This window comes from Corylus avellana, chromosome ca1 (assembly GCF_901000735.1).
Source record: "Corylus avellana chromosome ca1, CavTom2PMs-1.0".
NCBI lineage: Eukaryota > Viridiplantae > Streptophyta > Magnoliopsida > Fagales > Betulaceae > Corylus > Corylus avellana.
Window position 1 is genome coordinate 49,550,666 of NC_081541.1, and position 14,786 is coordinate 49,565,451.

At 35.6% G+C, this 14,786-nt stretch overlaps 1 protein-coding gene across 1 annotated transcript in view; it reads right to left on the reverse strand.

The window, feature by feature from the left end:
* Positions 1-10,256, reverse strand: part of LOC132187151 (exocyst complex component EXO70A1-like) — a 17,509-nt gene extending 7,253 nt beyond the window's left edge. Inside the window, exons 1-6 of the mRNA XM_059601354.1 lie at positions 9,762-10,256; positions 9,359-9,454; positions 7,085-7,290; positions 6,044-6,301; positions 578-716; positions 294-506 (exon numbers count right to left, since the gene is read on the reverse strand). Of these exons, the coding sequence (XP_059457337.1) occupies positions 294-506; positions 578-716; positions 6,044-6,301; positions 7,085-7,290; positions 9,359-9,454; positions 9,762-9,923 (1,074 nt within the window). The 5' untranslated portion in view covers positions 9,924-10,256. The remainder of the gene's footprint in view (positions 1-293; positions 507-577; positions 717-6,043; positions 6,302-7,084; positions 7,291-9,358; positions 9,455-9,761) is intronic.
* Positions 10,257-14,786: the final 4,530 nt, after the last annotated feature.

Here is a 14,786-nt window from a genome sequence, read left to right on the forward strand (position 1 = left end):
GGTGGGGTGGGGTGTTGTGTGAATTTAGCAACTACATGGACGAGTTTCCAACAAAAGTAGCACACACTTTAGCTTGGACATATGTATCAATAGCAACCTAGTGACACATGGAAACTATTTTTTCAACAAGGGGAATAAAAAGGAACCATAAAGATCCTTTAATTTTCAGACCACCATCCAAATTGAAATGAAAACTTATATGAAAGGTCCCCACCTAGTTTTGCAATCTCTACAATGAGTTAATAAGCACAAAACTTAGTGCATGACTTTGTGGTATGCACTAATAACCATACCTCTGAGTGAAGCTCCCGCATTATCTCATACATGTCCAAAAGTACAAATAACTTCTCTGGTGATCTCTTGCTTTTGGCAATAGCATCCCCAAAACTAAGTAGCACTGAAACACTACTTGCAGTAACCTCAGAAAAACACTGATCTGCGAGAGAATCGAAGCCTTCAAATATTTGATCACAAACTACCCGCTCTCCAGCAAAAAGCAGTTTGACCTGTTGAAGCATAACGTTATATTCAGAACAAGAGATATGCAAAGTTTGTTCAAATCCAGACAAATACTTACAGCAATACGCATGAAATGAATCCAATTCCCAATTTTGGCCTCTAAAACCTCCCATTGCATCTTCTGAACATCATCTTTGCTAAGTTTTTCAACTCCCAATTTTCGGAGGCTTTCTTCCAAAACTGAAGAACGAGTGTCCCTAAACCAAATAAAAGAGTTGCATACTTGTGAAAATTGCAATATTTAGTATTAAAAGAAGTTATGCACATGCACAAACATACACGTGTGCATATATGTTGTTTATATACATATATAAATGTCTGCATAAACAGGTGAGTATGTTCGAATGCATATTTGATAATCGAGTAGATCAATGAGGGTGAATAACAATGCATACATTTTCTTATTATCTACTCTATTGTTTCTCCAAATAATCCAAATGCATTAGAAAAAACATTGCAAAATTGGGTCCAAAAAAGTTGGCTAGCTAGCTTTTGTTGAATAATAATTTATTGAAGAAGAAAAGCCAATTACATGAAAAGTACACAAGAGAAGCAACCACCCTGTTAGTGTCGAAAATCTAAAAAGTTAACAAAATCCACAAGATTATAGGAGGAGAAATTAAGAACAAAAGTAACAGCCCACTCTAAAAGGAAGCTCAAGAAAGAAGCTTTAATTGCACTACATTAGACTCATAGTCTGCGAAAAGACATCTATTTCTTTCTCTCCAAATGCTCCACACAAGTAAAGCAGGGATGACTTCCAAATGGCCTCTGTGAATTGTCTCCGCCCTTGCATCTTCCAACATTTAAGTAACTCAAGAATATTGCCCAACATGGCCCACGAGACACCAAATAAAATGAGAACCAAGTGCCATATCTCGCTAGTAAACTTGCAATGGATGAGAAGGTGGTTTACGGTCTCCTCGCTCTTCTTACAAAGACAACACCAATTGACAGGGGTAAGACCCTGCCTCCTACGGTTGTCAATTGTAAGGATTTTACCCAAAGCTGCCGTCCAAATGAAGAAATCAATACGAGATAAAGCCTTCACCTTCCAAAACCTCTTCCAAGGAAAACAGGAAGAATCGCCAGATTGAAATGTATTGTAATAGCTCTTCACTTCAAACTTGTGATTACGTGCTAAGGACCATAACATTTTATCTGCCTCTCTTGGAGAGGTTTTTGGAGCATAAGAGATCGAAAAATACAAGAGACTCAAGCTCCCAATCCTAGACCACCCTCAGAAAACTTGGGTTCCAATAGACATACAAGCCCGAAGTGTCCGAGTAATCTGACACTAAAGCCTCTTTGTCCCAAGCTATAGAAAAAAGTTATGGGAATAGGGACTTTAGAGTTACTTCTCCACACCACACGTCCTACGAGAAACGAAGGCAAGATCCATCCCCTACTCGATAGGAGACCAAGTTCGAGAAACACCCCCAACCATTTCTAATATTTCTCCAAAGACCCACCCCATATAATGCAATTATTTATCAAAAGATATCACTGATATAACTGATATAATTGTGTGATGCCTATGGAGGGCCAAGTAAACAACATAGAAATTGCAAATTAGATCATTTTCAATAATCATAATAAAAACATGACCTTCCGGTGCTAACAAAATTGGATTTCTCAATACGGACTCAACTAAGCGTGGTCTACAGCTCTCAAATAACTATCATGGGTCGTAGGTGTTTGTTCGTTTTTCATTCTTGGATTTCATTTTATTTGGTTAGGTAGCTTCTAAATTGGGAATCCTGGTAATCATAAAGAATCCTATTAGGTAGTTTCTCAAGTAAGTTGATGGAATTTTCACTTTTTTTTTGGGGGGGGGGGGCGCCTCTTTTCCTTTTTCTATTTTTTATAGCTCTCGAGAAATTTCTGCTCATTTATATACATAAACACAATTAAAAATTCATACAGGATTGAACTTAAGACCCCATCCACCACCCTTTGTTTATGGGAGAAGAAATGTCAGTTGGCGCAAAAACCATTGCACTTTGGAAACCTAGAATATGCACTTTTTACTATTCTCAAATTACCATCAGCAGTCTGAAATTCAGCCCTGTCTCACTCCTTTGAAACCCCAAAACTATTCCTCCTCTTACATCCTTTCGAAACCTAGAACCCAACGTATTACCTAATTTTTCTCCGTCAATCAATCCTCAAACCCTTATTCACCCCTGAATCTTTCTTTCACAATCTCAAATAAATTATATGTTCTCTAATCCCTAAAACACCAAATAAACAGTCACAGCCAGATATCCAAAACTTCCCTACTAGATTATGGGAACAAAGTGGGCAGCACTCTCCAACGATTTTGAGGCATCCAAACGCTGGTTCGTGAGCCTAAGCCTTGACTTGAGATATCAACATCATAATTAAATCTTGTCAACATGAGATGGTGAATGCTGAGACTACTTGTACGGAAGAATCACCCAAGTTCAGATTGTACTTGGATACAGATAACGAGTTCCAATGTCTGGTTTAATGACTTCCACGAACAATACTGTTCACTTGTGGCCAATGATAGTCTTCTAAGACCGACAGGCATGCAATTGGCAGCACTCTTGGACTCTTAGAAGGCAAGAAAATGCCTGTATTTTGGGATATGCCTGACAATGTAGGCTTACTTGGGAGAATCAAATCTAGGTTGAGTCAAGTTCTACTGACATCGCAAAAATGGATTGTCGCTCATTTGTATTATCTTCTAATTTCATTAATTTCAAGGTATATTTTGTGGGGATCACATGCAATATCCAATTGAAGCAAGATTTACAAAGTTTTAAAGGCCAAACGCCAAACTTGTAAGTATTGTAGGTTTGAAACAGTTTTTGTTAGGAATTATTGCACTTTTGTACTTAGTGGCTGAATCATAATTTTCAGCAAATCCTGCATCCAAGTATTCTAAGCTTGAGTCACTTTGGGGTATTTTCTTAGTCATGCTTTTTCTAGGTTATTCTCTTCTTCATCCCAATAGGATTAAGAACTCCAAATTTGACTTCTATTGTAAACTTCTTCTTATCCATGGTTACTGTTCATAGACAAAGAGCACCTCTTTAATGACTCTTTCCTTCACTCCTTCGAACCCAAACCACAGCCCTTCTCTTTTGTCCTTTGAACCCGTAAAACCAATAAGAGCCCCTTATCTGACAGCAGCCAGAATTTTCCAGCATCAGTTTTTTTGCTTTTTCAAGAAACAGCCCTTCAACTTTTACTTCTTATTTTTTGTAACCTTAATCACTTATCAAAAAAAATTTCTAACCTTTTGCAAGCCCTAAACCCTAAGTTTCAAAATTTAACCCTATAAATAAGCAATTGTTGAAAGAAATCTGAAACTGTCTTACATCCCTACTTTATGGCCCTTAAGAAAGCCTTTCCATATTTATTTGGTATTGCTTGCACAAAGGATGTTTCTATCGCGGCTCTCTTAGAGATTTATGGTGGTTCCATTCAGTGGAGCGTAAAATTTGCTAGAGCAGCTCACGATTGAGAGGTGGATATCTTTGCCACATTCTTTAGGGTGTTGCATTTAGCTAGAGTGAAACGGAAAGGTGAAAACAAGTTGTGGTGGGTCCCCTTCAAAAGAGGGTTGTGTGTTAAATCCTTCTACAATGTCTTGGTTTGTAATGATGGTTTCCCTTAGAAGAGTATTTGGCAGATTAAGTTTCCTTTGAGGGCGGCCTTTTTTGCTTGGCCAGCGGCTCTAGGAAAGATCCTTACTATGGATAATCTCAAACAGCGGCATATCATAGTGGGGTATAGGTGCTACATGTGTAAAATGAATGGGGAGTCTATGGACCTTCTTCTCCATTGTGAGGTTGCTTATGCCATGTGGAATGTTTTCTTCAATCGACTTGGGTTATTTTGTGTTATGCCTAGACACTCTTCGACTTGTATGCTTTTTGGTGAACTAAAGTACTGTTGTGTGGAAGATGACGCCTTCATGCCTTTTGTGGTGTCTTTGGAGAGAGAAACGATAGAAGTTTTGAAGACCATGAAAAGACATTAGAAAAAATTAAGTCGTTATTCTTCAATACTTTGTATCTGTCGACAGCTATTGTTGTCTCTCCTTTGTTAATTAGTTATCATCATTTCCTTGTTCATTTTGTTCCTACTAACTATGTGGTTTCTCTCGTATACTTCTTGTGTACTTGGAGCGCCTTATGCCTTTAATGACATTTCGATTACTTATCAAAAAAAAAGCAAGTCAGTTTATTGCTGACTTGGTACTTTGTATGATTTCTTATGTTATATTTGTTAGGTGCAATTTAATTCAGGTTTGCATAATGGCCTAGAGCATGTGATGGACACACAAAGAAATACAACCAATAAATGGAAACTACTAAACTGAGCTTGAAAAAAAGAAACAAACAAACAAACAAACTCCACTTTGGGTGGGAGCAAGATCACAGTAGAGAAGGAACAATTTTTTTCTCAACTCCCCCACACTTGCTAACTCTCCTTATTGACACACCCCTATACGTGACACTAACAGAGAAAAATGCTACACTGCTTCATAACCATGCATTTACTGCTCATATTGTCTCATCTTTCTTGGCCACTAGGCAGAAAATACGCAGTTGTTTATGTGCAACTAAACAGGCCATGTTTTGACTCTGCACTGGCTCTCCTCTATTGACTACTCCCACTCCCCATGTTCCCAATCTTCTGCCCATAAACCACAGCTTCCATAGCCCACAATGAAACCAGTTATCCCCCTTTTTTTGTACCTCATAACAGAATACACACACAGATAGTGCACCCAGGCTGACCTATTCTCCCCTCTCCCCACAAACAAAGCACCACACTCACACACACCTCTACAATTCAGCCCTTGTGTAGTGTGGGCCTATCAGTATGAGAGTAGTTATGTTTTGGCACATTTCTTAACTTTCAAATTTCTGTAGTTTCTAAACTAAAATCCCAGTGTGATCAAAATAAGGAGGTACAAAACTAGGTAAGCAATCAATTTTTGAGAGAACAATGCTGCGAATTTCCACCAGTTTTTTAAATTCCGCTGAGTGTGATTGGCTTCTTCCAGAATCCAATTGCTTAAATAAACTAGATGTGATTTGCATAGGCCTTTATCTTACCATCCTCCTTCCAAAACAAATCTGATTTACTGCGTGCAGCAAACTAGCCCAGAACCCACTGTGAAATTGTGTAATGAGTAACTGAAATTTTGACTTTTGTAGTGTCTGGACATACAAGGAACAACTGTGATTGTTTTAATAGTGTTTTACTAACCATTTATTGACAGAGGAGTGTTAAAATCATAGTTATTAATTTAATTTTGACTTGCATCCTAGGGATATGAAGTACATGTCACGTGATAGTGAAATTACACAAAGAGTGGCTTATTTAAGCAAAACCAATAGGCCACTTGTCATCATATGAAACCTAAGCATCAAGAAAAAACTTGAAATAATATATATCATTCTGTTAAGGAAAAATGGTTGGATGACTACATACAGAAAAACAACTTGTGCATCTGTGAACCACAGATGGAGCTCTTTACCTGTAAATTTTGAGCAACTGCTGGTGGTGGCCAGCTTGAACCATTTGCTGAGCTAAATCATGGAGCAGTGGCAGAATCCTAGGTGGTATAAGAGCTGGAGGAGTGTAAACAGCATTTTCCAAATTACTTTTGTGCTGCTCAGAATGGTGATTGGAAGGACTCTTCCCGCTAGCGTCACCTTGGTGCCCTGGAGATCCTGAAGATGGTCGCAATGAGTTTGGAAGGCAGTCAAAGAGACGATCAGGCTCCACAGGTTTGCTGAAATTCCACATCCCACACAAAAAAGAATAGAAATAAATAATATAATTGGAGCTAGCAAGGCCAAATAATCTGCATCAGTAATTCATGCCGCAACCAAGTATCTTATGCCAAGATCCTCAGCAGCATTACAAGATGCATAATGCATATAAAGAACACATAATCTCTCAAAAAGGCAAATCGCCTTTCAATCAAGAAACTTATAAAGAAGAACTCAATTCTTTTAACATTTAACGGAAATTAACAAACTACAAACTCAAATATAACGCCCCACAGTGCATAGCAGAGGGGAAGAAGGAGAAGTCAGTGCCAGGTAACAATCAGTAAATTAGCTACTACACAAGATGTACTCCAACTTAACTATTGATTACTGACCAAATAAATATTTGATAGTACAAACACAGGTGATAGACAACATTAAATAAAAAAATTTAAAAAAAAAAAAAAAAAAAAAAAAAAAGGTTCATGAGCAAAACCTATTCGACATATCTTTATAAGAGCCTGGAAATGATCACTAAAATGCCCTAAAGATGAGTTATTTAGCTGCAAGAAGAAGCTGGAGCAATCAATTGTGCGACAAGGTTCAGCTTCCTTTCAAACTCTAAATTAAAAATCCAATGATAATAAATGTCATTGTAAGGAAGAAGAACTGGAAATGTTAAACCCCCTATTACTTATCAAAAAAAATAACTAGCTACTTATAGAAGCAAAAGAATTAACAGTACCTGAGCAGAAGAACCAGATACACAATTCAAGATCATCAATGAGTATGAAAATACAAACCTATAAGATAATAATAGCTGCTTGAACTCATCTTCTAGCTTTGAAATAGCTTTAGAAAGCAGAGTATTTGCATTGTTGAGCACCCCGTCACTACTTTTAAAGCCCTTTTTGCTGGTAAAAAATTTAATATTGTTTCTTAGCTGCTCGATTGCCTCTAGATAACTCTCCAAGTCCTCATGTGGCCCTCTAAGTATTTTCGTCTCTGCCTATTTGCATAAATAATAATAATATCAACTACTATAAACATAAAAAAGTACATCAGAAGGAAAAATATAACGACAAAATACGTAAACCATGTCTATACCACAAACGCCAAAGGGTAAGCAACTAATCAAACTGTCATCCACACATTTTCCAATTAACTTAACTAAGTTATTGAAAAACAAATTTTTGCACCTATGATAATTCATTTTATTACCAGCCCTAGGTTGTCAGAATAGGAATTCTAGAGACGAATAGAAGGGTCTACAGGATAATGTGATAGGATCAACTTTATAATTATGAGAGAACACTTAAGAGGGAAGCAGAGACAGAAATGGCATATTTATATCTTTCAAAAATAATAAATAAATAGAAACAAGGGAAGAATCTGATGCTTTGTAACCTAGACATCCCCATCATATAGACTAGGATAAATATTTAACATTCCACAATAGAGGAATCATCATATAATAATGGGAAGACAAAATAGAACTGGATTGAGTTTACAAAAACAGATATGGCACAAAACTTTTTTCTTTTGTTTTGATAAATAAATCATTTCATTGAAAAGTACGGACAGGTGCAACCCTAGTATACATGATATATACAAAGAAAGGCCCAACTAAAAGCAAAAAGAATAACAAAATTCCACAAATTGAGGCCCCGAAACATTGGAGAGATAAAATAGAGAGTGAGTCCAACCCTGGAATGACACTTTCTTGAGTTCTTTTGCATAAAGTTTACTCGCAAAGCTTATCATTTGCTCAAAGTGCATATCCATAGACCTGTCTAGTTTATTATTATTTACTTAACATCGTATTATTATTAATCTATTTAGGATAAATAAAACCCATGGGAGACATTTTAATATGTACCAATAGAGAGAGAGAGAGAGAGAGAGAGAGAGAAAGAGAAAGCCACATCTTTGTTGCATCCACATAGGTGCCAATACCCCTCCAATAATATCAAATACATATCTAATCTTCACAAAAGTCATCCAAATTTGAAAGATAAGTTCTTCAGGGACTTTTCATATATATTTGACACTAGGACCTTGGATAATTTTGCATAATTAAATCATTAAATGTCACACCTACAGAATGTCAACAATATAACAAAAATCATAAATCAAAAAACTATATAATGTATCATGCCATACCATGTCAGGCTTTAAAAAATTTTGAACTTGTATCCATATCCATGCTTCGTCTATTAAAATGTTTTGGTTTGTGTGTGTGTCCGTGTATGTGTATGTGTATGTGTATGTGTATGTGTGAAAAGATGCAAAGGCCGGTTAAAAAGGAAAAAGGTAAAATTAAGATCGTCACTTAGCAAAACCATCAATGCCTTAAACAAATTCCCACTGACAAAACTCAGCAATTCCCCCAAAGTATAGAAGCAACATAACATGATACTTCTCATTCTTGCATACTAAGCTATACTTTTCTGAACGGCTGAAAAAAAATCTGGAAACAAAAAAAATATTTATATATTCCATCAAACATGCAGTAAAATGTTGAAACACTTCACTTCTTTCTTTTTTTTTCAAAATTTGTTATTTCCATGAGGCCTTTCTCAAATCAGAAATTTAATGGTAATTCCTTTACACATCCATCAGGTAAGGGAAAATAAATATCATCCTTTCCACTCATGTTTGGTATACAATTGGAAGAAACAGAATCAGAATAAGAAAGAAAATTGGTTCTTTTCAGCTGAAGAAAAAAGAAAGCTCAAACTCAAAACAAGCAAATGGAGTAAAATTCCTGAAAAATTGTATGCTTTTGTCACAATACATTTCAAAAACGGCAAGCACATAAATTTCAATAAAGACAAACTAGGTCTATAAAATATAAACTTTAATCAGTAAGATCTACGGCCACAATGTGAAAATGTTAAGAATCATCCCTAACCGGTTTTGGGCAACAACAATGATCATGAATTCCATATGCCCCATTTCCAATCACTAGAGTGGACTTAACAGAGAGAGAGAGAGAGAGAGAAAGGGAAAAAAATCTGGGTTATAGAAGATTAAGCAAACAAGCATGTAAAACATAGATGATATGAGAAACCAACCTGACGATAAAGATCGAATTGGGCCAGTAAAACCTCAGCAGCCTTCGAAGTCTTATCGATATTCTCGTGGGCTTTCCTAACAGAATGTGTTCTAATCTGCAATCACAAAAAATTTTCCCATGATCAAGCAGTCAGAACACAAATCCACAAAAAAAAAAAAAAAAAGGGCTCTAAAGCTAAAACCCAGATCGCTGTCTGGTAACCAAGAAAATCTAAGAAGAGAGAGAACGCAAAACAAAATCATGGGTCATGCACATTCTTTGACTCATGTTTCCAAGTAAAAAGGGTAGTCAAAATGGTCGGATCCAAGCTCAATTATAGGCAGTGTTATTTCTACATACACTTGCTGGGTCTTTCAATGTCCTTCCCGGGAACCAAATAGAAAGATAGTAAGACGGTGCACCTGAGTGGGACGCATGGCGGTCTCGAGTACCGAGAGGCGGTGGTCAAAGGATCCCAGGATGGTGACCACGCTGTCAGTGATTGTCTGGCTCTTTTGCAGCGACTCTCTCATCTTTGCCGCTCTCTCGCTCAGTGAATCCGTCCCCACCACTGCCACCCCCATCGTCTTCTTCTTCTTCTTCTTCGCAGAGAGAGTTGAGAGAGAGAGAGAGAGAGAGAAGTCAAAAAATTGAAATTTCTTCGTTTGACAGGGTGTTGTTGTATTGTTTTCCTGCTGGGTCTTCGAGGCTTGCGATTTGCGCTTAGTTTTCTTGTCCCGTGGCCCACTCTGCGTTGTGTAAGCGTAGACGACACCGCACAATCACACTGCCTGAAGATTTACGGAACAGGATGGCCAGGTTTTATCATAATTTCTGCTTCTTTTACAAAAAATCCTCCCTCCCCTACAATTCCACTACCTTTGAGAATTATAAAGGTAGTCGGCCTTTTGGCGTCTAAAAGGATTTTCTTGTTTAGAGGGCTTTTCTTTTAAGTAAAAAATTTATAAGCAAATTTATTTAGGATTCACTTCCAAACAATGTGAATGTTTCTGTCACTACCTTCCCTACAATAGATGATAATGGAAAGATCCAGTGTAATTTAGTGAGGCAATTTGGTGAAAATGCTTAAAATTTTTCTTTTTCTTTTTCTTTTTTCCTTTTTAGCCTCATCAAAAATGTAGAGTGAATAGTACTCATTATTACTACTTTCGGCCTCATTAAAACCATTTTTTTTGTGAGGCAATTTAGTGAAAGTGGCTAAAAACACTTCTTTTTAGTCTCACCGTTTTAAGGAGAAAAAAAAAAATTTGTGGGTAAACAGTACTCACTATTTGTTCACTCATCTATTGAATAAAAAGGTAATTTCCCTCTCTTTTTGTTTTTTGTTTTTCTCTCATCCTTTAATAGTTTAAAGAAAAAATAAATAAATATTTAAATAGAATAGTGAAAGTTGATTGTTAAAATAGTGAGGCTGTTGTGGAGTTGCTCTAAAAAAGCGAGTAGTTAAAATTGAGAAATTGTACTTTTGATTATTTTGGTGAAGCTGCTAATAATACTTTTTAATAGTGAGTACTATTTACTCACCAATTGAATGAAAAATGGCTTCTCTCTCCCTCTTTTTATTTTATGTTTCTCTTTCCTCCTCTAATAGTTAGAGAAATAATAAACAAATATTTAAAAAATAATATTTAAATTAAATAGTAAAAGTGAAAATAGAGGCCGTATTTTAAAGACTTATTTGTTATTTTTAAATACCACAATGAGCTCTCTCATAACATTTTTACACTACAAAGAACTTATTACAAATCAGTATAAGTATAACTACAAAGACTGATTTTGTATTTTTCAAATAAAAATTGCCATGTGGCAAATGTTTAAATATCTTCATAATGATATGGGTAATGAAAACATAAGTATTTCTATAGGTGGTGTCTGATAACACTTTTTAAGTTTTTTTTTTTTTTTTGTAAAAGAGTTAGAGAACATAGTAATAAAATAGCCATCCCATTTTTGCTCTCACCCATCACATAGTGTAGCAAAAAGAAATCCCATAGTGGAAACAGACTTGCCCTTCTATCTAGCCCATGCTTTAGTGTCCAACTTTCTTTGGATTTTGCATTGAGAAAGGCTGTGTATTTAATCATTTGACTGCCCTTTGGTTTATGCCTTTGGTAAAATAGCATAGGGCAAGCATGAGGGGCAGAACCAAATGGTAGTTTGGGTGTTTGATTTCCTCAAAATTTTTAATAACTGTTCTTATAATTTTTTTAAATTTCAAATTGCTTTTATTTTTTAGTTTTGCCCCCTCCTCTCAAACTCCAAATACGCGTTCCGCCCCTGCAAGTCTTGATTTTGGCCATATTGCTCCACCAAAGTCTAAGTTTGGAACTACTCATTGATAGTCCAAAACACAAGTTTTTTTACAACCAATGTATAAATTACCTACCTTAACTTTAATTTTGTCAACCATCGTACTAATAATCACCAATGATGTGTGGTTACTAGTCCCATCTCAAGCAATTCCCTTCAAACCCAACCTCATCATACCAACCCATATTTCCAAATGAAGCCCAATATCCAATCACCTCTATGTTTTCAAGTCTAGAACATCGCATGCTCACTTGCTCCTAAAATTCTACCCAAAATCCAAAAAATTCTGAATTCAGCCACCAAAAAACCCTTTTTTTTCCAAGCTTTTACCTAATCCACTTCTAACATGCTATACAAGGGATTGTTTGGCAAATAGTTTTGCCTTTATTACTGTAGTAAAAAATGATTGCTATAATATAAAATTTTGAGTTTTTTGTACGGAAAAGTGAAAAAGTTGTATTTTGTTGTGATTTTTTTATTTAAATAGTAATAAAAAGTGAATGATGTGATATAAAAAGTAAAAAAAAAAAATTAGAATGGTTTGATGTTAATTTTATTTTTAGATTATGCATGAACAGTAACAAAATGAAGAAAAGCTTTGCCAAACAATCCATTGCCCCCAAAGGGGTGCTTAGTCATTACAAGCTCGCGACGGGTTGATTTGTAGGGGTACTTCTAGGGTATATTTGCTATAAGAAGTGCTTATACATATTTGGAAAAAGAAAGACAAGGTGCACAAAAATGGGAAAACTCAAGACAATTGGGGTACAAAAGAGTTTGAAAAGTTCTATGGAATCTAAATTTGCCCAATGCAATGAATATGTTTTTATGGAGAGCATGCAATAATTTGTTGTGAATGTTGGAATATTTAATATTTTCTAAATTAGGTTTATTGATATTTTTCTTAATAAGTTATTTCTCTTTACGTTAGAATCTTTTTATTTTTTCTTATTATATTTCCTTGTAATGTTTATTCTCTTCCTTAATTAGTTTATGTCTATTTTAGAGTTTCTTGATCACTACTTATTGTCTCACTATAAATAAAAAGTTATGACTTTTTGTTGTCAACTTTTTATGTTTGGCCGCCTAATAGTTGTAAATGTTATATTTCATAAACATTGTAATGGATGAAGGGAAAATGGTGTTCATGTATACTTTTAGGAACATTTATAAACTATGTGACTTGTGGATTCACTATTATGCTACTATTATGCTGAAATTGTTGACTAGTTGGATGATTGAGAAGTTGCTTAATGGAATTGTGAATGGCCTAGAAGCCAGTATATTCATATGCATGTAATGTGTCCATATTCTGGTTTTTTGAGCTTGTTTTGACCATATAGCCTTTTATAGATAAATGTGAGTTGTCATGCATGTTTTCCATGATTGACAAGTCTCCTAAAATATGATGCAATCTGTTTGTGAGTGTTGGACTCTAATAAGAATCAAGACTCAGCTTCAATATTTTATTTTGTCGATTTGCTTAGGCCATTTTTTATCCAAATATTTTATTTAGTGAACAAATCCCATTTGCAAACTTGTCAAACTGTACCAACAAAATTTATACATAGCATTCCAAATATTGTACAATAGTTGGGTACAAAAAAATTACAAAATGGTCAATTGACACAAGTCTGATAGTAGTTGGATTGGATTAACAAATAACGACAACAAAAACATACAACTTCAAATGTCTTCTTCATCTGGTCAACATCACCCTTGATGCAAATCCATTAGAACAAGGGAAAAAAATCATTACAGTAACAAGACACTAACAACATGCCAGTGCAACTCGAAACTTTAGCTGTAAGCCATGATACTTATTCTGCCTTTCAAGTTTAAGTGCAAAATTAGCAGTATCAACTTCCATTTTCTTACTGAGCAATTTCAATCTTGCATTTGAAGACTTCCATTGCCCTTTCAGACTTCAAATCTTGTTGCCACTCCATCAACATCGACATCACTAGATCACAGCACACACAAATTTTTGGTTCAACCCATTTAAAAAAATTGCAACCACGATTTTTTTATTCAGCACAATCACACAAATTAGGGTTTAACCCATTACTAAAGGATTTTATGCATAACAAAAAAAATTATATTTCTGTTCAAATTAAATTCACAAACACATCTTACCACATAATTTACACAACCTTTTTGCCATGATTTTTAATTGTGCAAGCTGTTTTGATCATCGTTTTGCTCCCACATTTGCAAATCAGATGGCTCAATCCTGAATCGTTTAGCTCACCCTCGGAGTGCTCCATCTTTCACTATCGTAACCTCGTCGTCATGTGTGACTCCTTCACCGTCTTGAGCTCATCGCTAGTAGAGGGGAACAAGTGTAGGTTGTGATCTTCAACTGCTACAAAACTTTTGTTAGAAAAATCTTTGAATGGGTGGAAGTCATGGGTCGCGATTTCCTCAACTTCGACTTTTGTTCTTCATGTGGGTTGCACGAGTGTAGGTCGTAATCTTCAGCTGTTGCAAAACTTTCGTTAGAAAAATCTTTGAATGGGTGGAAGCCGTGGGTCGCGATTTCCTCAACTTTGACTTTTGTTCTTCATGTGGGTCGTGATTCAGTGTTGAATTTGTCTTCAAATCAGTTGGGAGTGCATCTTCGAGTGGAATTTTTGTCTTCAAATCGAGTGGGTTTCTCTTATAAGCTTTAAGTTAGTAAGGGTAAGGGAGTATGAGGGTATAAGGGGTATAAAAGTAGTAAGAAAGCACGTGCAGGTCACGTGTTTAGGTTTCCATTTGAGATTAACGATTAAATTGACGGAGGGGTCAAATTGATTACAATTGAAAGTTCAAGAGACTAAATTGAGATATTTTAAAGTTTGGGGGATTTGTCAAATCGAGTGGAAGTTCAAGGGCCTTCAGAAAAGTTACCCCTAATTTCTTTGTGTATTTTTTAGAGTTTCATGGCTTTTAATCTACACGAGATTTCACTTGAAATAGAGAAGATTCATTTCATGATAATTCACTTGAAATAGAAAAGATTCATTGCTTGGTCAGGATTAATTTTAATGTGATTACATCTAAATGTGTTAATAATATCATTTATATTTTTTCATTGGTTATGTGCCAACATATTTATCATGTCACCTTATTTA